The following is a 15,293-nucleotide window of genomic DNA, read 5'->3' on the forward strand; positions in this document are numbered from 1 at the left end:
CTGCCCCTGCAGCGAGGAGGAAAGCCAGTCCAAGAGGAAGCCTCGTCTGTTCTGCGATATCTGCGACTGCTTCGACCTGCACGACACCGAGGACTGTCCCACGCAGGCGCAGGTGTCCGACGAGCCTCCCCACTCCGTCCACCACGGCAGCAGGAAGGAGGAGCGCCCCTACTGCGACATCTGCGAGGTCTTCGGCCACTGGACGACCAACTGCAACGACGACGAGACCTTCTGATGCGGCTCGCGGAGAACGAACTCTTTGTGCGCGCTCGCCGGCTCGTTGGTGCCACCAGCCTTCGTGGGGGCCGAGGTCGCGAACGGGGGCAGCGTTTCTTGACCCCTCTCGCTCCCGTTCTCCTCACCTATTGACTCCAGAATCAATAAATCGATAAATATTTTGCTCTTCCACTAATAAGTACCTTATTCCCCCTTATTAAACTTAAGTGAAATATAAAAACTGATTTAACAAATGATTTTATGCTGTTTTCTCCCAGCTGCTGGGTTTGTACAATCTCTAACACGATGTGACCCCCTCCCCTTGCATCTATTGATGGGAAAACATGTATAGGAGAAGAGTGCAGTTATGTTAAAGCTTATTTAAATACCTTAAGAGTTATGCTGTTAATTTTCATATTTGCACTAAACCATTAAGGCTGCATTTGTACATGTAGATTTTTATGCCTTTTTTTTTGTTTTTTTTGCCTCCTTTTGACACTGGAAGTGTTTGGGAAATGCTTCATCCTTCCCCCTTGCTCACTGCCCCCTGGCCTGCGCGTCCCGGCGCCGCCCCCGTTCCGCGGCGCGTGCGCGTGTACAGACGGGTCTCTATTAAAATTATATTTTGGAAAAAAAACGCGCACGTTGTGGCCGGTGTCTGCGCGGGGCGCGGCGGGGCCTCCGGGCCGCGCGGGGGCGCTGCGGGGCGGCGCGCGCGGCGGGCGGCGCGGCGGGGCGGCCATGGCCGCGCACCTGAGCTCGGGGCGCGTGAACCTGACGGCGCTGCGCGAGGCCGGGCGCCGCGAGCTGCGCGAGTTCCTCGACAAGTGCGCGGGCTCCAAGGTGAGCGGCGGCCGCGGCCGGGGGGCCCCGCCGCGCCCCGCCGCGCGGCCTCACCGCGCGCTGCCGCCCGCAGGCCATCGTGTGGGACGAGTCGCTGACCGGCCCCTTCGGCCTCATCGCGCAGTACTCGCTGCTCAAGGTGAGCGGGGCGCGCGCGGCGCCGCTCCGGGACGGCGCCGGGGCGGCCGCGGCGCTGACGCGCGGCCCGGCCTTGCCCTAGGAGCATGAGGTGGAGAAGATGTTCACGCTCAAGCCGGGCCGCCTGCCCCAGGCCGACGTCAAGAACATCATCTTCTTCGTGCGGCCCAAGCTGGAGCTCATGGACATCATCACGGACAACGTGCTGAGGTACCGGGGCGCGCGTGGGGCCGCCCCACCGGGGCAGGGAGCCGCGTCCCCGCGTCCCGGGGCCGCTCGGTGCCGCCCGTGGCGTCCCCACGGCCGTGCCCTTGCAGGGAGGACCGCGGCCGCGCTCCGCAGAGGGATTTCCACATCCTGTTCGTGCCGCGGCGCAGCCTGCTCTGCGAGCAGTGGCTGAAGGAGCAGGGCGTGCTGGGCTCCTTCATCCACCGCGAGCAGTACAGCCTCGACCTCATCCCCTTCGATGGGGACCTGCTCTCCATGGAGGCCGAGAGCGCCTTCAAGGTAAGGGCTCCTCGCGGCTGCAGGGACAGACGCTCTGCGCCCGCCCGCTGCTCCCCCGCGGGTTTTTCGGTTATTCACGCGGCAGTGAAGGGCCTTGCGGACGTGCGGTTTGATCCTGCGCGAGTCAGAACTTAGCTCATTTCCTGAGTAAACACTGAGGGAAGAAGCTTTCAGCAAGCTGTGCCTTAGCTATAAATTTTGGTGTTATTTTCACAAACTGAACATTAATACTTAAAATATTTGTTGCAACGGGCTGGTGTTGCTTCGCTCAGCGCGTTGCAGAGTCGTCGTGTGCTGTGATTAGCGTTTTGTGCCAAGTTGTGCTGAGAATTAACAACTGTCCCAGCCCAGGGGTGGACCCTGTCTCCTCAGGACGTGTCACTTGGGGACAGAAATATCTGAGAGACTTTCTGTGGCCGGCTCAAGCTCACTGAGTCAAGTCATGAGGAGGTGTCGTGGCTTGTTGCTGTGGCCAGTCACTGTCATGAGGTGCCATGCTGTCACACTACTGAATTAGAGGGTCTCTCTGCACTCATTGCTGCCCTCCATCAAGCTGGGAGCAGTGTGTGTGGGCACAGAGTGTTGCAATAGTTTGATTAAATGGTTAATTCGCTAACAGTCCCTACCGTTAAGGTCCATATTTACCAGGGGCCATAGTTTGTTTGTTTTTTTTCCTAGCTTATGACTCTTCTGATGTGTTACCATGGTCTGCGTTTGGCTGTGAAGGCATCTCTGTCAGACCGATTCCATTGGGAATCCCTGTCATTGTTTAGGAATGTTACCTGGAGAGTGACCAGACAAGTCTGTACCATGCGGCGAAGGGGCTGATGACACTGCAGGCTCTCTATGGAACCATCCCTCAGATCTTTGGGAAGGGGGAGTGTGCCCGGGTAAGGCAAACGCTGCTGCTTGATCTAGTTCTTCGGAAGTGCCATGGGAAATGTGCCCTTCACTGACATCTGACTGGTGTTTGAATCAAATGTGTGACCCTTCTTGTCCTACTGGGATTTCAGAATCACGTCCAGCAGGTCTTTGCCGTCTCTGCCTTAAACAGTCTTTGCTGTTCCATAAATGTTGCTGTCAGGCAGATTTGTCTCTTTGCATAAATTTTTCTCCTAGTTGCTTTCAGCAACTTCTGTTTCTGTGGCGCTTCACAGTCGCTCTGTTGGCATCAGAAAGACTAAGATGTGCAACCTGCTGCTCGTGCCTTATCTTTTTCATTTCTCTGTATAAATCACTCGTCCTCTTTTCTCTTCTCTGATGAACCTGCAGTTTAACTGCCGCGAGTGGCTTGTGAGGAACGCAGTGCCTTGGCCACAGTTGTTGCTGTCGTGCTGGGCTAGCAGAGGAGGCCTTGGCTTGTGTCTGCCTGTCCTGCTCCCCACCTGACAGTCACTTTGTACCTCTTGCCCTTTGCTTCCTTTACACAGCACCACATCCCCATTCCTGCAGGAGTACTGGCTTGTAGTGCCTGGCCTCACCAGACCAATGTGGTTTATTTTCAGCACGTGGCTAATATGATGATCAGGATGAAGCGCGAGTTCCCCGGAAGCCAGAACTCGGTATTTCCCGTCTTCGACACCCTCTTGTTGCTGGACCGTAATGTCGACCTGCTGACGCCGTTAGCCACGCAGCTGACGTACGAAGGGCTGATTGATGAAATCTACGGAATTCAGAACAGTGAGTCCTGCGGGCCCAAGGGGAGACGTCTCCCGTGTGCTGGGACCGGCTCATTTCTTCCTCCCCTCGATGAAGCGCACTTGAAATTAGTAGTGGGATTTCACAATGCCAAGCTAGAGCCTGTCACGATGAGCTGTGCTCCTGGTTTTGCTAAGGAAGAGGAGTTGAGGGCATGTCCCTGACTGACTGTTTTGGATGTCAGCTGGGTGCAGACGTGGTGACACAGAACATAGTGTGGGAGTAGAAATTTTACTGGATGTCTTCACCCCGTAGTCAGAATTGTTCATGTTGTGCCACACTGAGGGAAGGAGTTTGTGAAGCGCTGTTCAGGGTAGAGCTCCAAAGGGGCATGGGTGGCTTTTCATTCCCCCTGCTGCAACTGATGACTGATGGAAGGCTGCCTCTTTGGAAGCAGGATGATGAGTGCTTGGATTCCAGTGCTTGTGTACCTGATCCTGGTACGGGTGTGTCGGAGGCTGTGGGTTCCTGTGGGAATGCAGCAGACTGTCCTTCATTCCCACACACAAAGTTGTTATTGTTATTAGGGCATTTATGTTGGCTTGGCTGCTCAGAACTGTCTCTGGATCAGGGGACAAGTTTCCTACTCTGCTTTTCTTAACTTCTCACAGTGAAATTCCAGTTCTTACACAAGTTATATCTCTGCATGTGATAGCTTATGTGAAACTCCCTCCTGAGAAGTTTGCCCCGAAGAAACAGGGTGAGGGTGGCAAAGATCTGCCCACAGAACCCAAGAAGCTACAGCTGAATTCTGCTGAAGAGCTGTATGCAGAAATCCGCGACAAGAACTTCAATGCCGTGGGGTCGGTGCTGAGCAAGAAGGCCAAGATCATCTCAGCAGCCTTTGAGGTGAGCCCCGTGTCTGACCGTGCATCCCTCGGGCATCCTGCCACCGGGTGCAGACACGGTTTGTGTTCAGTGGGGCTGCAGTCGGCAGCTCGAGCTGCTGCCATGGAATAATCCCCCAGCCAGAGAAAACAGACACAGTCCTCAGAAGTCTCTCTTGTCTGTTCCCCTGTCCTGGAGTGATGTCAGCTCCATTTCAGCTGTTCCGAGTAGGTGCTGGTCAGATCTCTTACAAAATGTAATGCAGCTCCCCTGCTCTCCCCAGCCCTCTGTTCTGGGGTTTTTAGCCTGAACCACATTTCTGCTGTGTGAGCACACAGTTCCCTAAATGGGAATTGCCTTCTTTGGTCTGCAGAATAGTTAGATGCTGTTTACTTCTGCAAGAGGCCAAGAGTTAATTTTAGCATACTGATCCATTTCTCTTTATTGCTGTTGTTACCTATAAACTAACTTGTTGTTTGTCCCTCTGTATTCCCTGAGGGTGGAGAGAAAAAGCTTTAAGAAATTAAGCTCCAGAATGCATGCTCATACTTTGGCTGGCATGAGAAATACTGGGGATGTGAAAGACCCAACTGTCCTGGAGGAGACTTGTCCTCTAAACAGATGCAGTAATGTTACCCTAGACACACTGGGGAATGCTGTGGGGTGCGTTTGTGGGGTTGTTTGGAAATATCATATTGATACTTCATGAAGAGACAGAGATGACACATCAGTGGTTTCAGAGTACGTGGTGATTCTCAAAACAACTTGTATTGGTTGATTTTTTTTTCTTTGCACCTTCATTTCTGCCACATTTAAGATGAGGTAGTGGTCCCTTAAGTGGTGTGTGCGTAGGTTTATCCCCTAGCAGATATGCATTATTGCTATATTAGCATTGAGTGCTTTACAGATGGATTATTCATACTGGTTGTTAAGGAAAGAAATTTAAGAAATTGTCAGAGGTAATAGGTGATAATGAAACAGCAGCATTTTGATAGCAGAGGACTTCTTAAATTGCAGGCATCATTATTATCACTCTTCTGCCTGCACTTGCCCATTTCAGTCTTTCACACATAAGTCAAATTGTTATTTTTATTCCAAGTTGGAGCAAGAGCCAAGTAGCCCAAGTGAAACAGAGACCCCGGGACTGCTCTGACAGCTGAAGGCTGCACTGTGCTTCATCAGGCACTTGCTCAAAACCTGGGACAGTGTTACAGCCACGTGCAGTGAACAGCGGGCTCCTCTTGTGAGATGCAAACCCTGCTATTCTGCAGCCACTTCGAATACTACTTTGAAGGAAAATGTGCCTCTTTTCTCATTGCATTTTTGTAAAGCTCCAATTTATTGGCAGGTAGCAAAGAAATTCATCTTTGCATGAAAAAGGTAGAGTTTTGCTGGTTGGGAAACTGAGGAACAGGTAGTGACAGATGAGGTCAGATAAAGGTGGAGAAAAGTGTTTGGCAACTCTGGCATAATGGAAGAAACAATACTAAGATCCTCTCTGCTGTTGTACTCTGTGCTAGCTCCTCTAATGTTCAAAGTGCAGTTATAGTGTTTTAAAGTGTTTTAATGAACACTTACATTATTTTGTCTGAAAGGTCAAACATCTCTAACAGTATTTGCTGTTGCAGAAATTCAGTATTATATCCTGCTATTCACATATTTTGCCTTTCTGTAGTTTAAGCAGTGAGTTAAGAACCTTTGTATGGTGAAATGATCTAGCTGGTGTGTGGCTAAATATACTGAACAGGAGCTAATCTAGTGATGGATTTTTTTTAGGAAAGGCACCACGCTAAAACCGTTGGAGAGATTAAGCAGTTTGTCTCGCAGCTGCCCCACATGCAGGCAGCAAGGAGCTCTCTGGCCAACCACACCTCCATTGCAGAACTCATCAAGGACATCACCAGTGAGTATCCACTGAAGAGTGTGAGTGTATCTAGAGGCAAGGCTGCTTGATCAGTGACATTCACCTTTCCAAAGTCTCATTTGTTAACATTTGAGAATGTTAAGTGCAGACCGTAAGCTGTCAGTTGCTAATGTATTGATTTGCATTCTTTTCCCGTAAGCATCGGAAGATTTCTTTGATAATTTAACAGTGGAACAAGAGTTCATGTCTGGAATAGACACAGACAAGGTAAGTACGTATTGACATCTCGTGATTCTTGCTTTTTTCAAAAAAGTTTTTTTTATGGGAAGGGGAGGCTCCTAGTCTGATCTCGTCCATGCTGTGAGGGCACACTGAAAAGTTCAAGACCGTTCTTGAAGTGATTGATTGGGGAACCAGTAGACCTCAGAAAGGTACTAGGTGGAGCCACTGCTATGTCACCATTTAAAAGGTGCTGTTAAGCTGTCTGGAGAGCAGTTGCATGTCCTTTCATGCAGGTTTTTTTTTTTCTCTTCTTCTTCTTTTTTTCATAATAAAACTAAGTAGATCTTTCTTTCCAGGTCTGCTAGGAGCTTTAACAAAGTGTTGCCTAACAGCTTATATATTTTTTTCCCATAGGTTAACAATTATATTGAAGACTGCATTGCTCAAAAACATCCCTTAATTAAAATCCTGCGTCTTGTTTGCTTGCAATCCGTATGTAACAGTGGTCTGAAGCAAAAGGTTCTGGACCACTATAAAAAAGAGATTCTCCAGGTTGGACTATAACTTTTCAGTTTACCTTTTTATCTGAAAGTTACATTTTTGTTTGCTGTCTTGGCATAGTGCGTGAAAGTGTTTTTAAGTGTTACTGAATTTTGCTTCTTTGTACTGTGGTGGGGGGGGGGTAGAGTTTTGTACAACACAGTGTAATGTTTGTTGTTGAATAACTGGACATAGTATTAAATGCAAATCTTTCATGTTGCAGACTTATGGCTATGAGCATATATTGACCTTAAACAACTTGGAAAAGGCTGGACTCTTGAAATCACAGACAAGTGGCAGGAATAACTACCCGACCATCAGGAAAACCCTGCGCTTATGGATGGATGATGTTAATGAACAGGTAAAAGTACATTTGAGCTCCCAGTCAGTTTATGCAGTGAACACCACACCTAACAAGAAGGGATTAGGTGCAGCAGGAAAACTGCTGTACTTGTGTTTGATTTTGCTTTCCTGCATGAAGTAGCACTCACCTGCTTCTTGCATTTTGTGTCTCACAGAATCCCAACGATATCTCCTACGTGTACAGCGGCTACGCGCCGCTGAGCGTGCGCCTGGCACAGCTCCTGGCTCGCCCAGGTTGGCGGAGCATAGAAGAGGTTCTAAAGATGCTGCCAGGTCCCCATTTCGAGGAGAGGCAGCAGTTGCCTACCGGCCTTCAGAAAAAGCGTAAGTTTTGTTGTTTACGAGAGACATAAATCTCTTTTCAGCTGGGATGGAGCAAAAAAGGCACCAGGGGTGAGTAAGCCTGGGTATCTACCTCATCTGCTTGTCGCACCACTATATTAGATCTGCCTAGCCTGTTCTTGACAGATAGCTGTCTGACTTAAAACTGCCAGTGACTTAGCCTTACTGATGAACAGCACTGCATGTATTTAAAATGCATCTATAATACAGATTCATAGGTAAGTTTAACTTCTCTTGAGAGCACTAAAATAATTACTAACCTAACAGGTGCACACGCTGGAAGGAAACTACTGAGCTGGGGATACAGCCTGGCATCTGGGCCCGAGGCTGGTGCTCTGCTCAGCAGGCTTCTCATCTCCTTCAGCTGCTCTCTGTATTTTGGGACATTTTTGAGTTTGACTTGACAGGCAAAGGATATGAAATGTTGATGTAAAACTAAAAGCTTGTAAATCTCTTTGGATACGCAGGTCAGCATGGTGAGAACCGAGTCACTCTGGTGTTCTTCCTGGGAGGCGTGACCTACGCAGAGATAGCAGCACTGAGATTTCTCTCTCAAATGGAAGACGGAGGCACAGAATATGTCATTGCCACCACAAAACTGATCAATGGAACAAGCTGGATCAAATCCCTCATGGAAAAACTGGAGCCTGCTCCTTTCTAGGGCCTGTGGCAAGAGACCAACACTGAGAGGTTGTGTGATACAGGCGTGCGGGTCTCTGGTCTTCTGGCGTGGCTGCCTATGCATGAGAGAAGGAAGAGGCTCCCCCGAGACCAGGTCGTGATGCAGTTCCCCACATTCCTCTCTGCACTTTGGTGTTCTTGCTCTGTGTGGACCTTCCTTACAGATGAGCAATGCTGAAATGCACTTTCAATGAAATAATAAACATTAGGAGAAAGAGACATAACTGCCTGTGGTCTGAATAAGCAACCAAGTGCTAGGGGAGGGGGCCTGTTCCCTCCATTTGACAGTTTGCATTTTTTTTTCTTCCTTTCAGGCTAGTTTAAATCTGGTAATGTGATTACTTTTTTTTGTTGCCTTCCTAAGCTCAGGAGGCAGGATGTCTTCTGCTCCTGATTGCATACCAATATTTCTAGTCTCTGCCATCTGCTAATTCTGGCAGTGCACTGAGATCTGCTGCTGGCAGATCCGTACGCAGCTGTGCTTTGAAAGGCTGTCACCAGGAGCCCCCTAAAATGGGCTGATTTCCTTTTCTCTGGGCTCCCTCCACATTCTGTATTTACTGGTAGCCGCAATGGTTTCCTTTCCAGGCCATGCTTAGGCTCTGTGCAGAACTACTGTACTGTGTTCAGATCTATAAGCACTCTTTGTTCTGGGTTTATTCCTGCTACTGTATGTGTGTTACCTGAGCCAGTAATTTCTGTGATGTTCTTTTTATGACTTAGACTTTTATTGAGAGCTTGTAGCAACGCACATGACTCGCAATTAGTGATAAAAATGGCAAAGAACAAAGATACGGCAGAAGGAGCTTTCTTTCCTCCAACCTCAGCACATCACTTTAAAGAAAATTTAACACCAGAACTTATTTTCTTTTTTTTTTTCCCTAGCACTGCCAATATTCGCACCATTATTATGTTGGTAGTGACTGCTATTTCTGCAGCTTGGCAGGTTCAGGGGAGTAGCCTTTTGGATGACAATCTGTGATTGCAGACTGAAAAGAATGACTTTATATTACCACAAATGGAGAAACTGAAGTTGCTGCTTTAGCTGGTTGAAGGGTGGAAAGGCCCTAGATGAAGACTCTGCTGTCAGCACTTACCCCCGCAGGGTTCTGCACACTGGTGGGTGGAAGAGGGGACAGGGACACACTTCTGCTCTCATCTTGCTTATGAAAGCCAAACTTCTGCTTCTCCAAGCTCCAGCATGTTCATGTGAGGAGCCAGCCAAAGGGGCCAGGCCACAGCAGCTCAAGATTTTGGCAACAGATTGTGCAATGAAAAAAACAGCTGCTGAAAAGGGAAGCCGTAACATTTTTACTGCTTAGGTTCAGATACACTCTGAGCACCAAAAAAAAAGTTACATGAAACTTAATTTACAATTTCATTATGTATAGCTTGAAAGTGAAACAGAAAGGGTGAGCTGACAGGCTCCTTTTCGGAGCCACTTCTAGGAGGTTCCCTACCTTTCTGTTCCTGCTGCATGGCCTCAGTTCCCCTTGAGAAACTCAGTGGTTGTTTGGCACCTGGAGAACTGTTCCTTGCTTGGCCCGCACGGCAGCTCTAACAAGCTCTGTGTTATGGTTAGTTGCCCCCAGGGCACAATGAAATCCACTGTCCTGCACACTATTTGGTAAGAAGTTTCCTCTATCCTGTGCAGCATCTGCTTGAACTGTCCCCATGCAGGGCAACTGCACTAGCTGCAAATAAAACCAACTTGAACAACAAGGGAAATCTTGGAGCCTTTTACTGGCTGCTTACTTCAACTGCCTGTTGAAGAAGTGGCCTGTTTCTCCAGTGCCCTTGGTACAGCCACATGACTCCAGAAAGCAACTCCAGACTGTGAATTACATCAGTGTGCTGACAGCCTGGTTAGTCACATGGGCCTTCCCCTGGTGGGAGTCAGGCCAAAACCAGCAAGCTCATTGAACAGCAAAGCATCAGAAGCACCAGGCTTAAAAGGCACTTTTCTTTTCCTTTTTTATTTTTTCATCTTTTTTTTTTAATAAGCAGTTCCAGAGCCCAAAATTATAAACTGGAATTTTCCATGGGCATGGTGGCCAGGCCCTTGGTGTTAAGCCAGCGAGAACGAGGCAGTTTCTAGCTGCAGAAGACTCAGCCTTGCTAAATGCTGGAAACAGGGTGCACAAAACCAGGGACTGCTGCATAAGCCTGAGCTGTTGACCCCTGGCAGAGCCCCTGCCCAGCTTCAGACCCTTTGCTCTGTCCTGTACTTACTTCAAAGCAACCTTTACTTACTTCAAAACAACCACTGGCGACTCTGCTTCACCTGCCCTTTCATTTATAAATAGTTGAAATTAAAAAAACAAACAAATCACATTAAAACATTGTCTTTGCACACATCTGTGCTATTAGTTGCTTTGCATAATGCATATGTCCATGATTTTTTCAAAGTTATTTGTCAAGTATTTGTTTTCCAAGTTATTTGTAACTGTGGGATTTGGCCCTTTAAAAAAGGGGGGGAGGGAATTGAGTTCTGCTGGATCTGTCCTTTCTGAGAAACCCTTTGTCTAACTCCAGTTTGCTTATTGTAAGAAAACAAAAACTTATGTGATCATTTTTAAAACATCTTTATCTCTTCTTCCCCCTCCCCCTAGATCCACATATATGGAACACAATATTAATTACAGTCTGTTCTGCCATTTAATGTACTATACTGAAAAAAATACTGAAAAAAATCTTTACAGGGTTTCTTGACTGTTTAAAAATATCAAAACATATTTTTAATCATTTGAGGATGGCAAGCAGGCAAGCTTGCAGGCTTCTCTTAAAAATAACAAGCCATTATGTCATTTTTTTTTTCAGTTAGCTTAACCTGAATTTAAATTAACATACTGCAACTTTGACAAGCAAACCATACAAATTATTCAAGAAGCCAGTGTGGCTTGCCCTGCTAAGCTTTATTCATACAGTCCCACTGCGAAAGCATGAAAGTTAACAGTAGTTGAAGCGATAGCTGAAGTAGCTTTGGATCAAAAATTAGCTGATATGTGCAAAGAAAAAAAAAAGGGTATTCAGTTCTTTCAGTCCATTATTACATAAAATGACCTCAGTTTAGCCTTGAGGGTCTTAGTACTACCATAATTTCCAGATTTTTTTTCTTTTTTTTGGAACCTTGGAAATTAAACTAATCAGAAGGAAAAAAATAGCCCTGATCAGGCTACTTGGTGATCCAAACTTATGATGTATAAAAACTACAATGCAGATGAATAAAAGAAACAAAGAAATCAGTTCAAGAGCTTGCCTAAATTTTCCCTTGGCCCAGCAAATGTGTTAGTAATACTAAGGTCTAAACTTGTTGTGAGAATAGTTTAGCATGAGGTCTTGGTAAACTTTAGTTTCCCAGCAATTGCTGTGCTGTTTTTGCATAGACAGTAGCCTGCACCACAAGCAGTCAAGCGTCCTACAGATAAACAAACTAGACAAAGCCTCTTCCTGGAACCACACAACAAAAACAATAAAATAAAGGCCATCCTGATGTTGATTGATTCTCTGAGGGAGCAATTACTACTTAACAGGCTTCCTGAGCAGCTTGATTATGCTCTGTTTCTGTCTAAGGCCTTGCTGACCATGCGGGTAATAATTTGATAACAAGAGAGTGTAATTAAATTAAGGGGCCATTTTCCAGATCATATTATCTTTGTAGGTAAGAGATTTGATTTGCAGTACATACAGTCTTGTCTCTCTTGGCTGTCCCCGTTTGTCTGGTTTACAAGAAAAAAAAAAGAAAAAAAAAAAACCCTAATCGACCTCCACCTCAAAACACTTTCACTTTTCATATAACACTGCCAGAAAGCAGTTTGCTAAAAATAAACAGGTGCCTTGTCTCCCCTGCTCCCAGGTTCTTGCTGCAAAGGAGCTGCGTCTTTTGCTCTCTCTAAAAAGGCAGAGATTAGTTTTTGGGTGGGCAATGGCAAAAATGTGCAGGGAGCTGGTGAGCATGTGCTAGGAAGCTATCCCAGTACTCACGCTCCTCTGGTAACAGGTCCTGACTAAATCCACGTAGTTGCAGCCTGTAACTAACCTGCTGCTGATCTTGGGAGAGCCCCGGCTGCAGGGAAGCATCCTCCTCCTCCTCAAGCGGCCCATGGAAGCACCATTTCTCGGAGAATGGAGGAATATGCTAAGCTCTCAGTTAACTGTGCTGTAGGAAAAAAGAAAGGCGTAAGAAAGATGACAAAAAGCTTTGTTCGAGCAAAATAAAGACATTTAAATAAATGCGGTTTTGATGTGATACCAGGAGGAAAGCCATAATGCTTCAAATCACAAAATACTATTGACACAAGGGCTCTGGGGAAGGGGAGTCTTCAGAGCACTCCATACGGCTGTGCTGCACAGAGAGCAAGGGCGCTATGTCATATCATAATCGGTCCTGACCACACCTAGTGCATTAGTCCTCGTGTGGGCTCTAAATACAACCTCATTGCTCCTGGTTCCCGGATTAGCAGATCAGAGGGCGATCAAACAACAGCAGAATCCTTTTAGAAGACAGAAATTCAAGGAACAGATGCAGAACAAAACCAGCTAGATTCCATCTACCAAGTAGATTCCATCATCTACCTCGGTAAGCAGTTTATTTCTTTGTCAATATCTTTAGGTAACGATAAAATAAGTAGAGTAGAAATAGAAAACTTTGCTACTCTGAACAACCGGGAAGCTACAGCTGTTTTTAAAGCGCAAGAGCTTCTATAACATATACATGTGCTTGAGCTTTGGGGAAACGACTGGAACTATTTTAAAAGACCAAATTATTTTTAATCAAAAGGTGAAATCTTTATGATAACAGCTCTTTAAAAATACACAAACTGGTAGAATGTGAACTCAGATTACTTATCAAGTGGTTTTAGACTGTTTCAACGAGAAAAAAAAAATTCGTTATCCTAAATCTGGTTTAAAATCCCTTTATGTGCTTGACCAAAAGTGCAGGCATATTTCTGATCAGAATTAAAAATAACATGCAAATTGGTGAAGCAGAATATTTTTTTTAGCCGTGTTTTCACAGCTTTAAGTCCAAAAAGCCAGCAACTTTTGAAAGTGTTCAGATTTTGCATTAAACTAATGAGCAACTTTCACAGTGATGCATAAGTATGACTTTAAAATACAAATAGAAAGGAATTTTAAAATATCTTACCTTTTGTCCTCCATTGAAAGGTTATTTTTAATGCAAGTTAGAAACCTTTGGCTGTGCAAATTTGTATTTAAATTCCATTTTTCTTCAGTCTTAAACAAAAGGCTGTTTGTGCCAGTATCTCCATTAGATGCTATTATATCATTAAATATTAATGGTGGCTTCCTTGGAGGCATTGACCACTTTGATCAGCACACGCTGCTGGTAATGTACCATCAGCAAATGCACTAGATGTGCAGCTTTCTGGATGCGCAGCAACCAACACAGCGGAAAAGATGCCATAAAGCAGCTGGACTCGGAGCCACTGCTCCTTACCTACACATCGGCGTCCACTGCATGTGTGTCTATATTTTAATTTGCTTAGTTCCAGTCCTGACTTAGAGACTGATTGGATCCTGACCACTGCACAGCCTGGTAACCTTGGAGAGCGCTGGGAACAAGCACAGACCAACCTGGTGTTTAAGCTCTGGTCACTAAAAAGCCTCTCAGAAAGCAGGGTGACCATTAGCCCTCCTGAAAACAGCCGCTTCGTACAGGACATTCAGACCCATAGTTCTGCAGTCTCCTGCTCAGAAAGACTCATCCTGCCCCCTTGGCTTTTCTCTCTTGCAGACAAGGGGGGACCAGGGCGCCAGCAGCCCCAGACACCCGCCTGCCTCGCGGTGCCGCATCAACCATGCCCGACTCCTTTGCCATCCACTTCCTCAAGGTGCTGAAGGAGCTCCTGGCCTTCGTGCTGTTCAGCTACACCGTGCTGGTCGGGGCGCTGCTGCTCGCTGGCTGGACGACTTACTTCTTGGTGCTTAAATGACAGCTCCTTTTCCACCCCTGCAACCACAGACTGGCCCAGATGGAAGAGACCCCAGTGTGCAGCTTGCCCTGGGCGTCTGCTCAGCGCACAGAGCGGCAGTCCCTTTCTCCTGCACCAACTCCGCAAGCATTTTCTTTTATTACTGCCTAATGACAATCTTATTTTCTTATGTAAAACAGAAGAAAGCTTAAAATATATGTATCTATATGCATGTACCTTACCAATCTCCGTGACTCTAGCAGATTCTTTTCTTTTTCCTGTTTCCTTGACATTTGCCCCTGTTCTCTGGGAAATTTAAAAGCTTCCCAGTTTCATCCAGGGAATCTCACCCCCTACATAGATGTCCCCAGAGAACAGCAGCCTGGCAAGCACAGGGAAAGAATGGGAGGGATGTGACTATTTGAGCATGACCAACATCTCAAGCAAACAAGTCCTGCCTTGCCTAACTCTTGTTCATTAAGGGTGTGAATGAAGGCAGACATAGAGACTTTACTTTTGCCTTAAAAAAAAAAAAGAAGTATTTATTTGTTCCAGAAATAGGCTTTTCAAATCAGCACAATGTCCCTATAGCTTCATGAGATACACTTTCACGGGGAGGGGTAAATGTCTTATGCATTTCCAATGCATTATCTATTAGCCTATTTCTGTCTCCCTTGGGCATGCAATGCTTTCAAAAGAATGCTTAAAACATGGACCTAGCTGAAAGATGAGACCAAGATATAGCATTGTCCTGCTAAAACTAAGATGAGTTAGATGTGTCTGAGAACAGGTAGGAATTACTAGTATACAGGTACAGAATAGACTTAATTGATCTGGACACCATCAGGGCCTTTGCTGTGAAACCATACATGAAATCCTAGCTGGAAAAGCAACAGATTATTGCGAATAAGGAACTAGACTAAACCAAAGGAGTATCCTATACCCTTAAAAAATAAGGATGAAGTAAGCCAGAGGGAGGGTACCAAGTGCATCACTGTGAGCTCCACTTCACAGATGTCTTGGTCAATGGCACCAGGCTGCTCCCTGCAACCCTGGCTGCTCAGTCAGGTGCCTATAAGTAGGGCTACCCAGAAGGAAGTGGCTCAAACCGTAGCACA

The 15,293-nt window shown here is 46.4% G+C and overlaps 3 protein-coding genes across 11 annotated transcripts in view; all 3 read left to right on the forward strand.

The window, feature by feature from the left end:
- The window catches only part of CLIP1 (CAP-Gly domain containing linker protein 1), a 65,129-nt gene extending 64,891 nt beyond the window's left edge, over window positions 1–238 (forward strand). For all 9 annotated transcript variants that reach the window (XM_088525115.1, XM_088525121.1, XM_088525114.1 and 6 more), the window contains one exon: window positions 13–238. In XM_088525115.1, coding sequence (XP_088381241.1) covers window positions 13–235 — 223 coding nt within the window. In that variant the 3' untranslated portion in view covers window positions 236–238. The remainder of the gene's footprint in view (window positions 1–12) is intronic.
- Window positions 239–929: 691 nt separating this feature from the next.
- VPS33A (VPS33A core subunit of CORVET and HOPS complexes) lies at window positions 930–9,032 on the forward strand. The gene is made up of 13 exons (XM_088525124.1): window positions 930–1,059; window positions 1,133–1,198; window positions 1,280–1,407; window positions 1,515–1,704; window positions 2,478–2,594; window positions 3,210–3,384; window positions 4,058–4,251; window positions 6,007–6,133; window positions 6,294–6,361; window positions 6,731–6,868; window positions 7,080–7,217; window positions 7,375–7,543; window positions 8,029–9,032. The coding sequence occupies exons 1-13, from the start codon at window positions 958–960 to the stop codon at window positions 8,220–8,222; spliced, it is 1,806 nt and encodes a 601-aa protein (XP_088381250.1). The 5' UTR covers window positions 930–957; the 3' UTR covers window positions 8,223–9,032.
- Window positions 9,033–14,043: 5,011 nt separating this feature from the next.
- On the forward strand, window positions 14,044–14,396 carry LOC148594618 (uncharacterized). The gene has a single exon (XM_088525165.1). The coding sequence runs from the start codon at window positions 14,062–14,064 to the stop codon at window positions 14,194–14,196; it is 135 nt and encodes a 44-aa protein (XP_088381291.1). The 5' UTR covers window positions 14,044–14,061; the 3' UTR covers window positions 14,197–14,396.
- Window positions 14,397–15,293: the final 897 nt, after the last annotated feature.

This window comes from Tinamus guttatus, unplaced genomic scaffold (genome assembly GCF_059628265.1).
Source record: "Tinamus guttatus ecotype Peru unplaced genomic scaffold, ASM5962826v1 Tinamus_guttatus_pri_ptg000223l, whole genome shotgun sequence".
NCBI lineage: Eukaryota > Metazoa > Chordata > Aves > Tinamiformes > Tinamidae > Tinamus > Tinamus guttatus.

What these genes read in the sequence shown, in the direction of transcription:
- VPS33A (XM_088525124.1), top strand. Translation starts at nt 958, where the DNA reads ATGGCCGCGCACCTGAGCTCGGGGCGCGTGAACCTGACGGCGCTGCGC. An exon ending in AATCTACGGAATTCAGAACA is followed by an intron (nt 3,385 to 4,057) that starts GTGAGTCCTGCG and finishes TGCATGTGATAG; the next exon opens with CTTATGTGAAACTCCCTCCT. An exon ending in ACTCATCAAGGACATCACCA is followed by an intron (nt 6,134 to 6,293) that starts GTGAGTATCCAC and finishes TTTTCCCGTAAG; the next exon opens with CATCGGAAGATTTCTTTGAT.
- LOC148594618 (XM_088525165.1), top strand. Translation starts at nt 14,062, where the DNA reads ATGCCCGACTCCTTTGCCATCCACTTCCTCAAGGTGCTGAAGGAGCTC.